The sequence below is a fragment of the Melopsittacus undulatus genome, chromosome 4 (assembly GCF_012275295.1).
Source record: "Melopsittacus undulatus isolate bMelUnd1 chromosome 4, bMelUnd1.mat.Z, whole genome shotgun sequence".
NCBI classification, from domain to species: Eukaryota; Metazoa; Chordata; class Aves; order Psittaciformes; family Psittaculidae; genus Melopsittacus; species Melopsittacus undulatus.
The window spans coordinates 44,784,308-44,806,462 of NC_047530.1; the positions used below are offsets into that span (position 1 = coordinate 44,784,308).

The 22,155-nt window shown below is 40.4% G+C and overlaps 1 protein-coding gene across 2 annotated transcripts in view; it reads left to right on the forward strand.

Annotated features, from left to right (window-relative positions):
* Nucleotides 1–3,963: 3,963 nt before the first annotated feature.
* Nucleotides 3,964–22,155, forward strand: part of SPRED1 (sprouty related EVH1 domain containing 1) — a 61,729-nt gene continuing 43,537 nt past the window's right edge. Inside the window, exon 1 of one of the 2 annotated variants that reach the window (XM_031049068.2) lies at nt 3,964–4,529. In XM_031049068.2, the coding sequence (XP_030904928.1) occupies nt 4,498–4,529 (32 nt within the window). In that variant the 5' untranslated portion in view covers nt 3,964–4,497. Of the gene's footprint in view, nt 4,530–13,505; nt 13,525–22,155 lie in introns of those variants that run through there. The other variant, XM_005149282.4, reaches the window with a different exon arrangement.

Here is a 22,155-nt window from a genome sequence, read left to right on the forward strand (position 1 = left end):
AGTGGAATTGACACCTAAATTAGTTTTTGTAAAGTGCAGTTGAAGTAGGCATTGGATGTAGGAAAACAGCAAAAGCAACATAAAAAAAATTATGATTTTCAACCACATTTGTCCCATTCTGTACTGGGTTTATCCTGTCTTTAGCTAAGGAGTCATCCCTGTACCTACACCAGAAAGTTAATATACCTCAGCATTGCTAATGAAAAGGAGTAGCAGCTTTCCTTTTTAGAGGTATCTTTTCCAGGTCATCTAGAAGAAGGCCAGATTTCAACAACAGATTATCACTTAAATCACACAGAAAGCAAAGAGACACAGAATGTACAAAGAAAGGCAAGTCCCCAAAACATGTGGTGCTTGGGACACAAAGTGGTCATTTGTCTAAGGTTTCTGAGTGGTGTTACCCATGCCTAGCCCACTTCTGCCTTGTTTGCATAGGCAGGGCTCACACATATTCCTGAAATAAACCATTTGCACTGAAAACACCTGATCATTTATTTCTGCTGAAAAAAAAAATACAAACCCCAAACCTGAAAAACAAAACCAGCCCTGAAAGAACCTGCTGCCGGCCAAAGGACACCAATACTCCAGGACTGTGTTCCCCCATCTTTCCAACCTGGGCAAAGGTAAACAAACAAACAGGATTTCAAATTCAAGACTAGTGAAGATTTTCTGTCCTCTTTATGGTCTTTAAGCGAAGGGAAATAAACTGCTTGCAACATCCCTGCTATGCATACTGCAGCATGAGACCACTTGCAGAAGTTGAACAGCCACAGGTGAAGAAACAGTGGATCCGTCTCCCCTTCTCCACACAGACAAATAAAAGGCACAGTTTTCAGCTGACAACTGAATACACGTTTTATTGTTAATAAAGACACTCATGAAAACCTTAAGGAGACTGAAACGATTTGAAATTATTTATGATATATTACAAAACAGCATATTTTATTGAATTGCCATGATGAAAATAACTTTTACATTACATATATCTAAGAAATTTAAAGAAATGCACCCAGATTAATGGTCTTTCTTGTCATCATTGTGTCTTTTCTATAAGATGCATTGAATAGAGCTATACCACCATCTGACCAAATGAGCTGATTCTTGGGCATTCTTGTACAGCATTGTATTAATCAAATTATCTTAATAAAGCCATTAGCTTACTGAATGTTACATATTTCAACTTTGAAGACAGTAGAAAATCAGAATTAAATTAGCAGGAAGTCACACTACCATCCAGTCACAAGACAGGAAGTTCTCTGAAAATATTCTCACTGCTAAGGAGAATAATATTATGTCCCCACAGCTGATTTTCAAAGCCCTTGAGGGGGTACTATCAAATACTCAAGTTGATTTATGTGAGTTGTAGAATAGCATAAAAATGGGTTTGTAATGTATTTTTAGTGTTGGGATGAGATTATGCCATGAATAACTGATCCATTTTTGCAGTTTTTAAAAACAATGGGAAATTTTCCTCTCAAAGCCTCCCAAAATAAGGAAGCCGGCTTCATTACTGCAGGGTTGAGATGTGTGCTGCTTGAAATGCACTACAGGGCTTTTATCATATAGAGAAAGTTTGAGAGCTGTTTTTTACTGTAATCTTTCCATTACATCTATGGCAGAACTCTTTTGTAGAAACACGGAATTTTGACCCATAGGAATGGCAACAAACATAACATCTAGAAATTAAGTGTCTTTTCTTGCCTGCTAAGATAAAATGAGATTTATGTTTAAAATCCTGACAGAAACCATATATACTTTTTCGTTACTGCAGCATTTTCTTACCATCTTCAATCACAGGAAAAGGAAGCCTTCAAGAAAAGTCTTTGGACACCATTAAGATCCATAGTCCAATTGGTACTTTGAAACTTCAGTGAAAAGGAAGGATTTCCTTAACAAATCCCTTTGGTAAATGCAATACAACCCTGCATTCAGATGACTCAAGTTTGTAGTCCGGCCTACAATGATGTGAGGCACTGCAGGTTCCCTTGAAAGGGTGAAAATTCCTTCTACTGATTTCCCATGGTCCAGTCTCTCTCTTCCTTGGGAAAAGCAGCCAACCTACAGAAGTGTGGGAATCAGTCATGTTACGATTGCCAAGGGAATATCACCTCATCTTTTTCAGACAGGAAGAGAGAACAGCTCATCCCTGTGCCTGTGGCACCACCAGAGTTGGGAACAAATCCCACAGTTACAGTAAAATAACAGAATGGGACTAGCATTGACAGTGAAGGCTCATGGAGAGCAGCTGTGAAAAAGTGAGCGAGTACACCGGGCATAACAAATACGCACCAGAGAAGTGATGTCTCTTACAGCAGCGCCACAATATTTTACCCCATAAATTTCAGACAGTGAGATGTATCAGTTGGCAGGCATGTATGCGAAGACTAGGCAGGAAGAAATCAAAATCCAACCGACAGAGAAAACCACAATATAATCTTTTATTATAACCTAATTTACTTGATGGTCTGACTCATGATTTTCAGGTCCTTGGGGTCTGAAGCATTGCTCCACTTCTCCACCATATCAAGCGGTACATTTACCTCCCAAGCTCCTGAAAAGGGATTTGGGTTCTGTTGCTGCTGCTTCATTTCACTGCTTGCCGGGGTCAACTACAAATGTTCCCGTTTTCAGCGTGCACTTAGAAAAGGGCCAGGTCACTGTTTCGTACACACCCCGGTGCTATCACCCAACTAGTATCGCGCTCAGGCTTCCAGAGTTAGGGAACTCGTTACGGAAGGGCTCCCTCCTCTCCAAGAAGCGGCGCTGACCCTCGCACAGATAGTCCATGGACGTACCCTGCTACCACCCTCACACGGCACCCCCCAGAGCAGCGGAGATCCGTTACCGTGCCCGCACCTTCTGTTTCGCCCGTCTACCCGCTTCGCCGCCGCAAGGCTGGCTGAGGGAGGCGATACCGGCGCCAGCTAAAGAGAACGCGACACGGGGCTCCGACCCACCAGACCCCGCGCTCCCCAGGGGCTGCCGCACGCTTAGGCTTAGAGAAGTAGTTAAGAGTGGAAGCCCAAACCGCCGGTGATCTGCCACTCCTGCCCCAAGCTCCTCGGCAACTCCGGGGACGGGGCCGAACCCGCCCCGGTCCGGTCCGCAGCTGAAGAGTGCCGCCAGCCCTGCATTCTGCCTGGGCAGTGCTTGGCCGGGCCGGGCTGGTATGGAAGCTGATGGGACGAGAGTGACACCCTCGGATCCCCGCTCGCTGCCTCCCCTGAACCTCCGCGCAGGAAGGAGAGCGACAGTGGGACAGCTTCTGTATCCCTCCGCGGCGCCGTGCGTGCGTTTGCGGCGGAGGCGGCTGCTTGGGAAGCGCGTGAGGCAGCACCGCAGGGAGGGAACTACTTTCAGGAAACTCGAGCCCAGGGCAGCGCCGGGCGCCGCGGGGAGGGCGGCGCCGCGGGCCCGTCCGGCGCGGGCTTAGGGTCAAGGGGATTACTTTCTTACCCTCGCTCTTCCCTCTTCTCCCTCCTCCCTTTTCCCCCTGGTTATTTTGGATCAAGCTGTGGCGGCGGAAGGAGCTTGAAGTCTACGCTTCCGCCCAGTTTTCCTGTGAGGAGGAGGCGGAGGCGGCTGCGAGGAGCCGAGACGGTAGCTAATGGAGTTGCTGCCGAGGAGGGAGCGCGGCCGCTGAACTTCCCCGCTGAGCTTCTTCCCTCCCCTGCCTCTCGTCCTGCGGCCGGGGCTCCTCTCTGGCCCTGGCAGCTCCTCTCTCCCAGGCTCCCCACTCCGCTCCTCACACAAACAGCCGTGACGCATCCTCTCTCTTCTCCGTCCCCCCCCTTCCCACCCCCAGGCTGGTTTAAAACGCCTCCCTCCCCCCGTCACCAGCCTTCTCCTTGGGGCCGGCTCGTCCTCCCTCCGCAGTGCTCGGCGTCGCCTCGGAGGGGGTGGGAGAGCCCAGCCGAGCAGCTCGGCCCCCCTTCCTTCCCCCCCCCCCCCTTCCGCGCCAGCCCCTGCCTGTGGCGGCTCCGGTGTCTGGAGGAATTTCTGCCGCCGCCTGCCCCGGCTGGGCGAGGGAGGCAGTCGAGCAGCAGCGGGAAGAGGAGGAGAGCAGCAGTGAAGGCAGCTGCAACGGGAGATGAGCTGCAGCGGGAGGACAGTGCGGTGCAGTTTTTTGCATCGCGGAGCCCTCCCTCGTCTCTGCCGCTCTGTCCCCCTTTAACTGGAAGCAGCTCAAGAGCAGAAGATCCGTGGTTGTTTCTGCTGTTTCCACCACTACCTTCACCACCACCATCATCATCATCGTCATCTCTAAAGACAGGGGAAATACGCTCCGGTGCCGGACAACAGGATTTCGTGTTTCCAGGATAAAGATCGCTCACCACACCGTTTTCCCTTCTCCTCCCCCCCTTCTCAGCGCTGCCCGGGCCTGGCCGGGGGCGGCAGCCCGGGGGGTAACAATGGTGAAGTTTCTGGTGAGTTCTGGCTGCGCCCTGGCTGCGTCGGTGCTGCTCCGTCTCCCTGTCGGATCGCGGTGAGGAGAAAATGAGCGAAGAGACGGCGACTTCTAACAACGAGTAAGCGCCCGTTCCCCCTGCTCGCCGCGGCGGTGGTTCCCCCCCGGGTTTGGGATCGGGATGGGGCCGAGGCTCGGCGGGTCCCGCGGCTCCACGCCCGCGGGGGCCTTTCCTTGCGCACGTACGTGTGCTGGTCTCCCCCTGCGCGTACTGCGCATTTCTTCTCGCGTCCATGGAAGCCCTGAAGCTCTCTCTTTGTGAAGGGGCTTCGTTTAGAAGGGCTGCGAGCGGGGGGGGTCAGAAAAGCGTGCTTTATTTAAAGCCCGATAGAAAATGGTGCAGGTAACGAGAGTGTCTCGGGGGAGGGGGAAGGATTTTGAATGCCCAGAGAGGTATCGGCACGTACTACCTCTGATAATAATCCTATTACTTGTAGATATTTCACATGGAAACTAGTGTGTGGGAGCTTCGTCCTGCAGGAAACTGCTCCTGAATTTTAATTGGATGAGTCAGTCAGTGTAAATACAGCTAAAACCTACCCTGGAGCATTTTTTTTTCCCTTTTAAAAAGCACTTGAGATCTTAATTCTTGATATATTTTTTATTATTATTTTAAGGGGAAGAAGACAGTTCAAAGCTCTCAATATTTTTAATGTGACTGGTTTGGAGGAAATCCAGAGAATATGTGTGTGCGCGCGGCTGTATCCCCCTGCACGTAGTCTGTCTTTGAAATACATTTTGGGTCGGAGGAGATAAAATGCTTGTCAGGAAACACCCGAGTTCTTTATGGCGTTGAAAAACGAACAAGAAGTATTTTGAAACTTTCGCTGCTATCGGGACGTTTAAGGTCGGTCGCTGCTGTCTCCGAGCCTTAGCGTTACGACTTGAGGTGCCGGCGTTGGCTCGGGCCGATTTTATGAATGATGCGGGTGGTGGCCGCGGCCATGGCGGAGCTGAGGCAGCCCCGCGCCCGTCGGTGGTGTGTCTGGGCGGCAGCGGCCGCCGAGCGGCTCCGCGGCGGGAGCGCGGCGCTGCCCGCTTCGCTGCCTTCCGCAGTAAAGCCTGCCCGGCTTCTTTGGCGCTCCTCGAAGCGTGGCTGCCCGGCCCCGGGGGAGCCGTGCGGGCAGGGGCGGCTGGCCCGGGGACCTCCGCGCTGTCGGTCGCGGAGTGGGGCGCGGGGCGGGCCGGGAGGGAGCTGCTGCGGCGCCCGCGGGGCCGGGAGCGGGGAGCCGGGGCCGCCGCCATGTTTCCTTTTTTGTGAATCGCTCTCATTTGCATACCACAATCTCCATTCATAAAAAAAAAAGGCGGGGGGGGGGAAAACCCCAACCCTTGCCGTCATCGCGGCTGACCTGCGGCAGAACCTGCCCTTCAGAGTGCCCCGAGCTGCTGCTACGGTGCAGGGACCCTCCCGCGGCCGGCAGAGGAAGGTCTCCAGGACCGGCTGTATTAATATGTGCTGCTCGCTGGTTGTTGACACAGTTATGTGGGAAATATCAGCTCGGGGAGGTGCTGGGAGCACGTGATCTGCTCCATTCATAAAATACCTGGCTGTCCATTCACAGTGCAGCACAGCCTCTGCATTCAGCAGCTCCGCGGATCAGACCTGCACGGGAAGGGAGAGGAGCCAGGCCGGCAGGCACAGCGGAGAGGGCGGCAGAAAGAAGGCTTATGGCTGCGAGCAGGGGAGCTCGCACTAAAGATGGGGGGTGGGCATTTTCATAGCGTGTTTGTCGTTTTCTTGTAAAGGAGCATTAGTTCGGAAGCGCCTTGTCGCTGTGCCGTCTAACATTTAAGCAGGGAAGAGTTTTATTCATCAAACACTGAAATATTTTCCCCTCCAGACACTGACTCAAAACCAGGATATTGAAGATCATACTGATTATTGTGAACGTGTTTTTAGGACAGTATGTTAATACATTTTTTGGCAATTTACAGTTTATTGAACGATACCGTCTTGTATCTGCAAGGTATCAGCATAATGTAGGAAGGAAACCGATTGTACCAAATGAGACGTATGAAAATACTGCCTGTTATAAAATGCAGGTAACAGTGAAGACAACTAAATTGATAGAAATCAGCAATGCAGTTGTGGTTTGGGTTTGGTTTTTTTTCCCTGTTTGCTTTGAGGATTTTGCAGGAGATTAGTTATCGCCATTTCTCCTTAACCTATGCTGTGGCTGAAGAAACCTCTGAAATAACAGATAAATGTTTTAATATGGCAGAAACTGTTTAGAGGTCAGTGCATTAACTTTGATTTTAAATATTTTTTAAATTAAAAAGAAATAACCTAATCAACAACAAATTAAATGAAACTTGGTGATGAAGCGTTCCTGAAGCAGACAGTGTGTTTGATGTAACTGTTTTGTGGTGCCAGTGTTAAAATGGTGATGTTCACTGCTCATGAATACCCTATTTCATTATCTTAACAAATTACACTAAAGTGATCTTTAATTATACATTTATGGAGTGGAGAAGTCTTTGTTGGTAGTGCAACCTAAGGGAATACCTGAAAGATTACTAATCTTTACTTAAAATGAGAAAGAAAAGCTCATGTACAGTATTCGGTTTGGGTTAACTCCGTGTTATAAAGCTGAATGTGTATAACCTTACAAAACACTATAAACAGTGCTTTTTCTCACATAATAGATTCTTTTACCTTTGGTTATGAGAATATCAGAAGAAAAATAAGAAAAATACTGCTTTTCTCTGTTTCAGTTGCCCTTTTCTTTTGACAGCATTTTTGGTGAAGCCAGAGTTGTCATTTCTCTTTGGTTTATTTTGCACATAGCACAAATGTGTCATTTGAAATGACTGGGAAATACGCTTGAAACTCCAAACAACCATTTGTGAAAATAAGGTGGCTCTACCAATTGAGATTCATCATATATTAAAAGTGCACTGTGTTTAATTTTATCAGTATAATTGGTGACATCAGTGGCCTTGAATTCATTAACAAATCTCTTGGCATATAAGGGTAAATACGGGTACTTTGCAATGCATTTTGTATCATTGTGGCCACTGGGAGTATTCTGATAATTGAGCATTATTCTTTGTTTATAAAACTTCATGCTATGGAGTAAGATATAAATATTTGTGGTGTGTAGAGTTTGACCTCAGTTAATAATGTTAGATTCTCACTGGTGGTGAAAAATATTAATTAAAAAAGCTGCACTAAAAACTACTAGGTTTCTTGTCAGCCATGAATATATGGAAGGCAGCCATATGAAAAATTATGATTGCCATGAATGAGTCCTCGTTGGTGATTTTCACATGGTTCTTGTATGTTTTTGTATTTGTCAATTGGGTATTAGCTAAATGAGAGTATTTCTGTACATCCAGATAATTTTACCTCCCCCTTTTGCCTCCCCAGTGGTTTTGCAGTCACTGTGGTCAACATGAACACAATGTGGTGTTCACAAATACTGTCAGTTTCTAAAGGAAGGAATTAGTGGGATTTGTGGGTCAAATTGCTGTTCATGCAACTTAACATAATAATATCAAAGCAGGGAGGTCAGCAAGCACTGTACCAAAATTCCTGATTTGGTGGCAGGTTTTATTGCTGTCTATAAATGCTACTGAATTTCAGTGTTAGGTGAAACAGAAAGATTGTTGTTATGTAGTCCCCATTCAGCAGGGATGAATGATGACAGACTTAAGATGGAGTCTGAGTTGCTGCTATTGAAAAGTAGGCATGCTGCTTTATTGGCTTGTTTACTTTCCTCTGTATTGCAGGTGGCCTCTTTCTTTTTCAGGGAATGCTTATGATCTTGAATTATATTCAGAATTGGTTTTATATAGTTTTTTACAGATTCAGACTGTAATATGCTAATTATTTTGCTACATAAATATAGGTAATCTTATACTCTTTTTCCTAGATAAAGAGATTACAAATTAAAGAAATACAGGTATACAGATATATGCTAGTGCTGTTTGTTTAACAGCTTCTAGATTATGGTGTTATAAATATCCTCAGTTGATTTCAAAAGTAAAGCTAAACTAAATTTAAAAAATACTTGGTATCTTCACATTTTCCTTCAGTTATTTATGAAGATGCTATTTATGCTTCATTTGTGCTTCAGAACTTCTTATGTTACATGCCTAAATACTGAAAGATGAACGTGAAATCATATGGCAGAAAGTAAAGCCAACTAGTTTGGTTTTATTAGCTCTTGGAGGGTTTTAACACTTTTCAGCAGGCTAATTTTCTTTCTGCTATTTAGGCCATATCCATAAACTTTGGAATTCTTCATCCCTTAATGTAATTTATAGAAAGAAGCAAGATTTTATTTTTGTTAAGGAAAGCATCTTCTAAACCAAGTAATTATATGAAATCATTGCAATCCTGATATATTTTCTTTTGGAGGAATGGCTCCTATAGAGTCCTGGGGAGGCTTTTCCAGTCTTATGAACTGCTTCTTGCTGTCTCTTTGGCTTTATGTTACATGACACTATTATGAAGGTGAAATTATATTTGCATGTTATAAAATCTGTGAGACAGGGGGTTGGTTTGTTCTGTTTTTTTTTGTGGTTTTTGTTTGGGTTTTTTTTGTTTGTTTTTGTGTTGTTTTTTTTCTGCAAAAAAAAGGGTTCACCTTGGCAGCATTTCTTGATTACTGTGGTATTGCAGACAAATATTTTCTGGATGCTTTAGCATAACTGGAGCCAGCCATAATGCTTAAATTAAAAAAATGCTGAATGTTTCCTTTGTTTATTCAATTTAACATTCTTGAAGTGTTAAGTGGCAGTGAAGATACCAGCCTGTGTTTCAAAAGTAGAGGTGTTTCTTGAAAGAAATACATCTTGATAGGATAAGAAGTCATGGGATTAAAGCAGAGGGCATTCCTAGTGGATTTTAGGCTTAACACTGGCATTTTTGTTTCTTATTTACCCAGTCTTGTGTGTATCTGGAAAAGTCATATGCATTGGTGATGACTTGATGGGATATGAGAAACATCAGAAACAAAAAAATACTTTTTAGAATATTGGCACAGTTTTAAGGAGGAGACAAAGGAAATATTTTTGACTTTTTTGGTTTTTACTCCCCTGGTTGAAAAAATGTAACTGTGATATGGCATACAATGTATTTTGGCTTAAATGGTGGTGTTCTAATGTTTAAATGTCTTCTTTCTACCTGCTGCTTTTCTTTCTCAATTGAAATGTGTTGCAGCTTCCTTAAAGGATTTTGAAAGATGGCTGGGAGTTGCCATGTTTTTGAGGATCCCAGTTTCTTTAGGGTTATATTAAAAAGGGGCTGTCTGTCTTTTCCCTCTTTGTTCTAATGTGCAACAATACTTAAGCAAGCAAATTTTAACTAGCGCAGTTTGTACAGTCACTGAATGGCTGGAGTTGGTTGTAAACAAAAAATAAATGGTGCCTGAAAATACAAAACCTGTTCCTTGAAAATACATATTTCTCTTTCTGAAAGCACTTCTAGTCGTGAAGTATTTATTTAGTTACTGGTGACTAATGTGGCACAAATACTACAATTAAAATTCAATAAGATATAAATTATATGCAACATTTTTTTTATACTTTCTAATACTTTTTAAGGTGTGTCTTCTAACCAGTCTTGGTATTCAGCAGAAATAATCTTTAGCAATGTTTGGTTTTGAGGGAAGGAAGGGGACTGGCTGCTGTCTCAGTATGCCATGTTAACATATATTTCTAGACATAGGACAATGGAGTACGTGTATTTGTTGTGCTCACTTTTCCTGTACTCCCTAAGAGAAGACTTTTTCGTTGTTTTTTTGCTAGTGCTTAGACTCTGATCTAGTAAAATCTGTTGGCTGGCATTACTCCCTGTGTTTTTTCTCATATGTGAGGTAGTATTATGTTGTATATGGTAACATATTTTATGGTCTATGGTAAACATGATATCTCTCATACTTGACAAATACCTGTGATGAGAATCAGTCTGTAAGACTATGATGGTATTGAGAAGTGCTTCCTTTTAGAAAATAAGCAGACATTTTAGGTGCATGTGTTTTCACATCTTTTCAAGGTTATCACACAATGGTCATGCTGCTATCTGTGATACCATTTTATTAAAATAATGTATATTCATTTATTTATATTCAGTGCTTTATATTCACTGTTTTCTTCCTACCTATGACAAGAAAAGAATTTAAAAAAAACTCAACTAGCCAATAAATCTTTAGATATGCTAGGGGACAAAAGATGTGCATTTAAGTGCTGTGAGTACTAAAATTATTTATGAGCGTGCTCTGATTAAATAATAACTGACTTGCTACACACAGTTGCAGGCTCAAATTCCCAAATAAGATGGGGAAAATAAGAAAAATGTCCTAATATAATGACGATAAATGCAATATATATGCAAGATCACAAGCATTTTGTTCTCTAAGAGCTCACTGTCATATGACAGTAAATACTTCAAACAAGGAAAATAGGCCATAGAAACTTCAGCAGTTACTGTGCTCCATTCTCTTTTGTTGCCTGATGCCAAACTTCCATTCAGAAGGAAATATTCTTTGTGTGTGAGGTACACAAGAATTCTCCAAATGTGTGCTGTTGAAACATCTAAACTGACTGAAGAATGAGGTGGTAATTTTTTTTTTCCTCCTTCATGAATGGATGCACCTTTCCAGGTGTATTCATTCTTGTGTTTGAAATTTTTGGCTACTGCTGTTTGTGATAAAGAAGTTGTTTTCACTGATGTCTGGCTTGAATGGTTTGTGAAAGCAACTGTCAGGTCTGTGGCAGAGTTTTTGTTGTTCTCTTTTTTTTTTTTTTTTTTAAGAAACTCTGGGAAAATGGTACCAAATAAATAAGTTAAGTTTTCTCCAAGATGATCTGACAAGTGTTGACAGTTACCCTTTTTCTTTGGCTTGTACTGACAAGTTGCTACACTAACTGATGTCAGGGCAAAAGATTAAACTGATTTATTTCAGTTTTAGTAAAGTTTTAGTAAAGTCAGATGCTGTATATAAACAAGTGTAGCAACAAGAAGCATTGAGAATTTCATTAATAAAGCAAGTAATTACTGAAAACTGGGTTAAGGGTTAGTAAAAATTGTTACTGAGACTGCCTGCCTTTCCTAAAAAACCAAAAACTGGTGAAATATAATTCTCAATGAGGATTCCTGCTTGGGATTTTTTCTCTTTCAGAAATTGTGCAGAACTGTTTTGGTTAAGTGGTATAAACCTTGAGGACAGAAGGAGTTTCTCCTTTTAACTTTTTGAAAGGATTTAAGTAAGGGTAGGGAAAGGTGGGAGTACAGAGTCTGCTCTGATTTAGGAATATTTATGTAGCTTCCTAGAAACTTTTCACTCTTTCAGACATGATAAAGTACTCTGTGCCTGAGGTATATCTTTCTGTGAGCCACAAGCTCACTCTGGATCCTAGTGTAGCATCTTGTAATATGAAGCCTGTGGTATGTTCCAGCTTGGACAGGAATGCATTTCTGAAAGATGTAAAGGAGGTAATTCAGGATCTAGACATGAGGTTTATTACCCTTTTAAAATGGGTAATTGTGGTTTGTTCCGTGTTTTTTTAATCTATGTAAGTGGCTGACCTTATGTACAAAACCTGTGTGTTTTTAAGCACTAATTACTGTTGCTAATTACTGGTCTTTGCTCCCTTTAGGACCAAGAATAGATTGGACATTTCCTAGTAGGGTAGAATGGAGATAGGTATGTTTGTGCCTTCTTCAGGGAGAAGTTCATAGAATCATAGAACAGTTTGGTTTGCATGGGACCTTCAAAGATCATCTAGTCCAACCACCCTGCAATGAGCAGGGCATCTTTAACTAGATTAGGTTGTCCAGAACCACATTCAGCCTGGGTTTGAATGTCTCCATGGATGGTGCATCCACTGCCACTGAGCAGCCTGTCCCAGTATTTTGCTACCCTCATTGTAATGAATTTTTTACTCATGTCCAGCCTGAGTCTCCCCTATTTTAGTTATCTATGTTATTACAAGTTCCACTTGTAGTTCAGATGTTACTGATCTGTCCTACTGATGTTATTCAGAAAAAACACTGGGGTTGCTGTCTCTTACTTTAATTGTGTAGAAAATCTTTTGAAAATGTAGAAATGATTATTTTTTTTTTTAGGAAAAAAACCCCAAAACAAAAACCCCCCGAACAGCTGTAGAAGCAACTATGTTGTATGATGGCTGGTACCAGTGTACACATAATGAGTGTGCCAAGGGAATGTAAAGTTGTAAAATTAAATGCTTGAGAATTGTCAGGACTGAGATCTGAGATTGCTTGTGCAGATATAATCCATGTGGCCAGGGGGCATGAATTTTGATGATTTTGATAATGAGACAGAGCCAAGAGTATGATCAAATTGCCTGGGCTCTGCTCTCAAACCTTCAATGCTAGGAAACACACATTTGCTTTTTTTCAGCCTCTTGCTTCATTTGCTGCTCATCCTGTGCCAGAGAGAACTATACTTTCTGATCACACACAGGTGGTGCTGTGAAATTGAAGACTGCATCTTAATAAGTGCTAAAATTCTATTAATACTAATACTGAAAAGTAAGGCAATGTTCTAAGTTAGTTAGGGGTTGTTATGGGTTGGTTTTTTTTTTATTGTTCATTTGCTTCTGCAGTTTAGTCTTGTTTTAGTCTTTAATCCTCCCATTTCATCTATGGGAGTGTTTCAATCGGTAATACTGCTGTTATTCTAACTGGACTTGTAGTGTATTTCTTGCATGCTTTTGCTAGCATCATTTTCTTATTTCTTCCTGTTTGAAAGTTGGGTTTTGGTGGTGTTTTCTGTTTGGCTTGGGTTTGTTTTTTTTTTCCTCCCAATTTGCAAGCTCTCTGTAGTGTAGTATGAGAAATTATTTTAGGGAATAACACGTTAGTAATGTTGGACTTTTGGTTTGGTTCTTTTAAGGCAATAATGACATCTGTTATGAGCAAGTCGTGCCGCCGTGGGATGTCAGTCACACAGAGCTGGTTAGGCTGTTGACATGTATGACCATAATTGCCATGGAGGCACTGTACATACAGGTTGCCATTAAGACTGGATTTCTGTGGTGTCCTCGTGTGTCCTACAGGAATAGCGTCATACTTCAGGCATGTAAGTGCAAAGTACTTGCAGCTGACATTGAAACTAAAATGCCAGTTGCTTGTAATTTCTTAATCAGTAAATATGTTTTCCTAATTAGATTTTTTTTAAATGGAAATTGACAGGTAAAACGTATTGTTCTTAAAAATGTTTACTATGTTCTGCTCTGTGGTTCCTGAAGATGTTGGAGAGTCTAAAATCAGGCTCTTATTACACAGCTGTTTGTACGCATTAAGACCCATAAATGTCCTGACTGAATCTTGCTTCATCTTCTACCTCTTTCAGCCTCCAGAAAACTTTTTAATGGATGTGTAACCACTGCTTAAACAATCTTGTGATGATCTCTGTCACAGTACTTTCATGCTCTCAGTATTTGTACTGAACGGGTCTAGCTTAAAATATCTTATATTGTCTTAGCTGTATTCAACTTGACACATCCTCTAGAAAAGCCCCCATATGCACCTTAAAATGTACCTGCTTTGTTACTATGGTGATGGAAAGGAATCGTGCATGTTAATAACCCCACGTTAGGTAATGGAAGATTTGTAGAAATCAGTGAAGCATTTGCCTGGGGCGCTGAAAATTGAGTCCCTGACCATACCTCCACCCCAGCCTCTTGGCTACACGCAAGCTGAGGGAATCTTATGTGACCTGATTAGATGCTTCTCTGTTTTCAGATTGTTTGGGGGTGAAGAGGACTTTTTGGAGATGGTTTCAGAAGTTGCAGTAATGTTGCCTTATCACGTGCTTTTAAGTGCCTTATATGATATACTTTGGGTGCTGTGCACAGCATAAAGGCAATGCTTGTACAGGCGCATTGAATGTTTGTCCCTGATATAAAACCAGGTTTGTTTTTCTTTGAAGTCCCTAGGTTCACAGTGCAGGATATCACTACCTTTTATTTCTCTGTTATGGCTGCCTGTAAATCTTACAAAGGGAGAATATGTCCACAGTCATTCCCCTGAAGCAAAGTAGAAAACATGAGCTCTTCTTCAGCTGTTAGTTGAATTCTGGATGAAGAACAAGTCTATTCAGGGAAGCTGTTCCAGAACAAGACAGGAATTTGGAGGGCTATATTTTAGTAAAGGGTAGTTTCCTATGGAGGCCTTTATTCTCCTTCTGGAGTAAGTTGTTAACTAGGGGAAGACAGTAAGCTTAGTTTTCTAATTAGGGGAGCTCTTCAGGTTCTCCCTCTATTGTCTGCTGTACATTTTTAAAACTGTAGTTTTCCTAAATTAGTTATTTTGTTATTAACTATTTTGGGGCTTTTGTGTTTGGTTTTTGTTGTTATTTGGATTTTTTTTTTTGGGGGGGGAGGGTTTGGTTTTGTTGTTTGTGGGGTTTTTTTGTTTTTTTTTATTATTATTTGGGTTTGGGTTTTTTGGTTTTTGTTTTTTTACTGCTGAAAGTGGTGTCTCTTTCTGTGTTCTGAAGTATGTTGCCTGTTAGAGAGAGCTATCCTTGTTAGTTTTGGTTTTAGCATTTTAGGAAGCATTTTTCTGGGCATTTCTCTGAATCAGTGTTCTCATACAGCTTATCCTGAAAGGCTTCTCTGGAAAATAAGACACTGGTTATTGTCATTCAAGACATTTTGACTGGCCCACTGAGCACCCTCACAGGTCTTAATGCCAGGGTTTTACCCTTGAGCAGTGCTAGCAAGAAGCTTGTGTTTTGCCAATCTGGGACATAAAAAACATAACCTAAATAAAAATACGTGTTTCCTTTGCTGGAGAAAGACAGAATGCTTCCCACAGGCTGCAAGTTCATCCCACTTTCAGCAGTGAAAGGAGAAAAAATTGCAGTATTGTTGAAAATCAATGCTGAGTGACTACTGCAGAAAATTCAACTTTTTATGATTGTGAACAAATCTTCCTGATGTAGAACTACAGCTATATGTGTAGCTTTTCAAAACAAAAGCAAATGTACAGATTAGACTTGTGGAATGATTGAAAATAAGTTTACTATATCTGGTACTTCAGCTGTTTTTTTAGACCTGAGCAGCTACTGGAAGGTGCAGGATTGGCTTTTGGCAAGCCTGTGCTGCATGAGCTTGATCCCACAACTGAAGCTCAATGAATGAAATAAAATCTTTTAAGTAAGCTTTAAGGCCCTCACACTCCTTCCAACTGGAGGGTGCAAACAATGAGCTTTGATCAATGTATCATCCCAAATAAGGCATAGTGATCCAAATCTCTCCACGTGCTTCAGGAAAAGATCATTTCAGTAGAGAAGTTGCAAGAGGTATCTTAACTAACTTTCCAATGCCAGAACAAGGAAAAAGTGTAACTTCTCAAGGGCAGGAGTAATTTTGTCCAGCTTATTTGAGATTGCTTCACAGTTTGTTTCCAAGGCAATTACAACCAGATAGTGCAGAAATGGTTGCATCCTATGTAGAAAGGATCTGCTTTTTACATTTTGTTTCTTGTCTAACTTACAGTGTAGATATCTTACAGTGGAGAGAGTATGATTGTCATTTCCCTATTGCAGCATTAGTATCTGTGATCTAGGATGTATTTGGTGAGAAGGAATATTTTTTTTTCTTTCCAGTTTTGGTATTCTATGTCTGAGACAGATCTTCTTTTATTTTGTCTATATAATAAAATGATATACTTGATTCCTGAGAAATACAGTTTTAACGCTCAAACTGAAGGATGCTATTCAAGCTTTTATCATTAACCAAGAAATTCAGTTTAGTTGTATAGTGTCTTCAGTAGGATGCAACTTTTGTTTATTTACCCTGGAAAATGGTGTTTTCCGAAGGACTATTTTTCCTTTCCTCTGCAAGGTGTTCTTATTATTTGCTCAGCAAATAATGTTGTCAGGAATTGCTTCTGACTTTGTCAATAACAATGTTGGTCAAAAAACAGGAAGTTCTCTTTGTGCATTATTCCAGTAGAATCATATGAAGCTCAAATCTATCTTAAGTTTTAAATAATCAGGTAGTATTTGTATGCCTTCACTATTGGAAATTACTGTAATATCTGACAGAAGTAGGGAGGATTATGCAGTACTTCTGTAGTTTTTTTTTTGGAGGGGGGTTGGTGATTTTTTTATGGTTTGGGATTTTCTCCTAATGATAGAACTTCTGTTCATACATCTTCAGTCTTTCAGAATTGACAATGCTTTGTGTGTGGCTTATTCACTTCAATATGTAGCCTTGCAGCAGCAGTTGTTGAATCTGGTGGTTGAGGCGCCTACAAGTGAGGTTCAAACATCCACGGGAATCGAGTTGAATTCAGTATTGATACTATTTGGGATTGAATTAAATTATCTGTCTGTAACTTTGAAGGTCTAGAAGTTGATGTTCTTTTGTAAAACTGTTGAGAAAAGGGTACTTGCAAGCAAATCTTTGTAATTCTGTGGGGTTTTTTTAGATATAAATCTATAAATGCCCCCTCCCCAAACCATATGAACTTTTGTAGTGGTGTATCTGATACTTGCTATGGATGCATTTATGTTAATATTTTTTGATAGACTATTTACATAATCTGACTCTTCAGAATGGGTCTAGAATTTTATTTTTTTGAGGCAGGTATGTTCAGATTCTTTCTTGTCAACATGTGAAGTATTTCAGAATAAGCTAAAGTTGCATAAGTACACAAGCCTTTTAAGAGAGAAATACAAAGAATTCCATTAATGCCTTGTGATTTACTAACACTGACAAATCCAGTTCCTCTAAATAAATAGTACTGGTGCTGTCATTTTGACACACAAAGTAACTTTGTCTCTATACAGTTAATAGCCACCTAAAGCATCTAGAATGAATTTACAGTAGAGATCAGTTAATGAGGAAGAGTGGGAGTAGATTTATTTAAAATCCACTGAACTTAACTGCTCACTTGTTTGCTTTTTAAAGCAGATCTGTGGTTTGAAATGGTTTGGGGAAGTTTTTGTGACAAGGCAGGTTATGGTTCAGAACTCCTTGATAAACCTACAAAGGGGTCAGCTATGGTTTCTCCTTTCTGGGAGGTTGGAAATCTCCCTTTGAGAATGTTGAAGAAACTTGAAGATCCTGAAGATCTTCAGAGATGCAATTAATATCTGCACAAAGTGTTCCAATGACATCACAAATTAATAATAATTTAGTATTATCATTTATTAAGGTGTTAATGCTGGTATTACCTTAATATTAATGCATGTTAATGCTTTATACAAAAAATATAAGAATTGCCATAAAAGATCTGGCAGCCCTTTGTCTGACTTTTCTGCTTGCTATATACTTGGTTAGATGCCACATGCATCTGTTTCCTCATCAGGAAGTTTAAGATGAAATAATTGTTTCTAGTTATTTAGTGAAAAACTTAGACGTGTTTGTTTGGTAGGATCTCATTTTACTTTAGCAGCAATTTAGTTTTGGATGGCTTATCTGTTCTGAATACAAGTGTTGTGTTTTCAGGCATTCAGAAGTTGAAGTGAACTGAAATTGCTATGCCAGATTATTCAGTTTCAATCTTTTGGTATAGTGTGCTGTTCATCTTTGAATGTCAGAACTTGAAATTAGCCTTAACATCTAAACAGTATTTCAGAGCATTATGTACTCCATAGGTATTTCTTTTCTTGAAACGGTGTGTCTCACGAGAATCATACGAATAAGGTGATGAAATAAAGTGGTAAGCGTGGCATTCTAGGAAAAAAACTGAAGTAATTTAGCTTTGTTGGGAAATGCATTGAATTTATGGTCATGTCAGTGTCATCTGCTTGTTTTCAGATGCTAAAGTAGTGTGTTAACAGGAGAAGGGGATTGGGAGGTTCTGGTGCTCTTGGCCTTTGCCTTGAACAAGGACATTCAGGGCTGGCCTATTAATACTTGGGTTTTTGTGGGGTTTTGTTTGTTGTTTTTTGTAAGATGCTACTTTACACTAGATACATCTGAGGTGCAAGCAAAGGATTTATTGAGAAAGAGCTAGGTCAGTACTGCAAAATGTAGCTGTCTATCCAATTTACCTGTGGGTCTCTGTCATTTTTGTGCACAAAATAAAATGTGCTTAATAGAAACCAATTGATGCAAGGAATTTCTAACTGGTTATTTGGGCCGATTACAAGCTGTAAATGTGAAGTCACAGGTTTGAGAGAGCTGCTGAGTATTTTAAATTACTTTTTTCCCCCTCATTGCTGTTAGCATTGTTGGACTGCTGTTGCATGCCACACTTTCTCAGCTGTAAAATCTTTATATCATCAGTGAAACTCCTGGGTTTTGTTTGGTGGTGTTTTTTTTTTCTTTTTTTTGGTGTGTGGTGGGATTAGGGAGATTAAGGTATTGCATAAAAATAAGGGGGGGGGGTGCAGGGGGTGTAATGGGAGGACGAAAGTAAACCTTGCTGTAAGAGCTACCTGTGTCTACAAAATATATTCATTCCTTTCCCCTTATTAGAGTTGGGCCTTCTGCCAAGACAGATCTTCTGTTCCAGCTGGGCTTGCAGAAGCAGTAGTGACTGCAAGAGGTGATATATACCATTCTTTTAATTCTCAATGTCATTGATAGTTACCAAAGTTCCTATTCTTTGCTCAAGTTTATCCTTGCTAGGAGTTAAAATGAAAGGCAGTAGAGACAGTAAGACAATGCTGAAAAGATAAAGAAGACTGACAAGGAGAGTAATCTAAGACCTAGTTTTAGGTATACATTTTAAAGTCAATTAGGCAAACTACTGGCATTAAGTTTCTAAAATTATTTCAGATGCCTGTCTTGCTATCTGAAAGCTCTTCTTGTAGCAGTCTTTTAAGCTTTTTCATTGAGTTAGTACAGTGAACATTAGAATCCCTTATTAAGACTGCTTCTCATACTGAGTTATTTCCCTGTCACCCAGTGCATTGGGTTCTGGAAAAATACCTAGTAAACTTCGCAGTCTGTATTGGTGCGCTGTTTGGAAGTGTTGGAAGCTATAGATAGTTTGTCTAAGAATTGCTTCCAGTCCCACCTGTGGTATCCATGGCAGTAGTACATGGATACCACAGGTAGTGGTACTAGTAGTTGCTAGGCAATTTGTATCGGCTTCATTTGTTAGCTTTCTTGCTACTTTTAAATAATGCCCAAACACTATTCTGAAACTTTAAAGAAAATGCAAAGGGAAGTTTAAATGTCTCTGTGGGCTATACATCTGCCACTCTTTATATGAAGAATGACAGGCTTCACCAGAACACCTGGTTCTTAATGCAGGAGACCATGATGCTGAAACACATTAGAGCAATGTTATTTATATCCTGCCAAAAGCAATTATCCTGCAAGACTTACAAATATATGCTAGCTTTCATGTGTGTGATAAACTCTACAGACTTCCACAGAGATCTGTAGGTCTACTCAGAGTGATATATTTAAATTTTTGCAGGACTGAAGCCCAAGTGATTGCATAAAGAGATGCTTCTAGTTGCAGGCATATGCTGATTATTCAGTAGTGTGGCGGAAGTGTTTCTTTGGGGCTGGTCTGGTATGATTAGCATTGTTGTTATGCCAAGGTAAAGAGTTTTTACGTTTAATAGTATTTGATAAAAGTTGTTCTAAGAAACCGGTTTTGATTCATCAGTTTTTCTTTCCAACAGCAACTTCTAAGTTCCCCAGGGCTCGTATCTGTCCAAGAACCTTAATTTTGGTTTTTGCAAATCCTTTATTTTCCTCTCTGTGAAGATTTATTACTCCTTAAAAGTATCTTCAGCTAGCTACTTTAAGCCCTAAAAGTGGCCTTGTCCTGTGCTGTTTCTTTTTGTCACCCTGTGACAGAAAATGAACTCCACTGTTTGAGGGGAAAGGCCTGTGCTTTGAATCTTGGCTACCAAATAGAGCAGCTTTTCTGTTCGCTCCACAGCTGCTGTTAACGTTTCATTCTGCAACTGCTAGAGGATGGGCAAGTAACCATCCTCATATGAGACAAAAATATAACTCCATTAGTCAGCTGGTGTGGGTTGTTGAAGCAGAAATGCAGGCAGTATTTTCTCCTGGTGGAGAAGAATCTATCACATCCTATTAATGTTGCCATTAGCTGACTATGGAGGAATGTACATTTCCTGAATCCACGATTGCCTGTTCTCCTTACTTTGATGGCTGTCTACTTTAAAACTTGCAATTTAGTCATAACTATTATAAGATCATGTTACATCTCTGGGGTTAAATCTATTTGACACATAATCTATCTGAGAAAAGCCCTTAAGAAATAATGGTGCTTGACACTAACTGAACCTTAAATTATTGTGGCGTGAATTAGAGAACCTTGTTGCTAAAGAAGTTCTGTAAGCTTTCTGAAATCTGTAGGACTTTCAAGGTTTAGTATTTTAACTTTTAGACTATTTAGTATTTTAGGTCATTGCTGTTAAGCATGGATTTTGAATTTTCTTTCAAAGCTTGATTTGTTTGGAATTTTTTTCTATTTTTTAATTTGGCTTTTTTTGTTTGGTTGGTTGTTTTTTTACAGCTGCCTTCTGAATGTTGCAAATGTGATAGGCCAATGACATCTTTGACATCCTCTTGCTAGTGTTCATTCTAAGGTTTAAGTGAGGGAAAATTACAGCTCTTCAACTTCTTGACACTAACATTTGAACCTTTAAGGTTTTGGGATGTTTAATCTCCTTAACATGCAACTATGACAGAAAACAGAACTAAGGAAATACAGAGGTGCCTTGTTATAGCTGCTTATCAATAAAAATTGGTTTTCTCCATTATTCTGGAAATTACTATTTTGTCATGTCTAGGGTGGTGTTTCCGTAAAGGATGACTTTTTCCAAGGCAAATACAGATGTGCTCATGCTTCTTAGTTTAGTGCTTAGAGATTTTTGTCAAAATCTCTTGGCCACTTTATTCCTTATTTCTTTAATTGCTTACAGGGTTTTGTTTATTTTTTTTTAAATAATATGTGAACAGATAGAAGTGCTCAGTTCTCTTAAATTGCAAAGGATGAATATTTAACCTCAATATCAGGAGTGAATTGTTCTTTACAGTAACACTTCTGGTATTATTATATCAAATGTCATGGCTCTATGATTGCAGATTACAGGTGCATTAACACCTATAAATTAAAGGTAGAATATTATTCAGTCTTATCCTGTATGTCCCACGTCTTTCTCCACATGGTATACAATATTAAAGTTGAAGAAGAAATGATGCAATGGCAAACCATGGTCAAGTTTTTATTTTTATTGTAGTTATGTTTTAATAGAGGCAGATCCTGAATGTATCTCCAGCTGGTTAGCAGATATCTGTCTTGGTGTTTTTCATTTTTCTTTAAGGCAGATAATGGGCATCACTTTATACTGCTTTCAGTTTGCTCCCTTCTCCCTCTGATACAGATGCTTATTTTCATTAAGCTATCTGTGTCATAGTAAAGAACTTCAGAATATAGTAGTGAACAGTAAAATTAAGAACATTAGATTAGTGTCTTGTTATACACATATAATTTAGTCGTATACTTAATGACTCTACTAGTTGAATTAAACTAAAAAGTAAAAATTATGCAGCTCCAGTTGAGGGAGCTATTTTCTGTCATGTTGGTTCCTTGTATGTTACTGTAAGTTCTGTGCCCTGAAACTTAGTGTGGAAATGTAGGCAAACTTTTGTGCTGTTTTACACAAGGACTTGGCTGCTGGCCTAAAAGCTGTTGTAAAATGAAGTAATTATTTTGTAAGATTAAAAATAAACAATCTTTAAAAATCTGTTTTAAT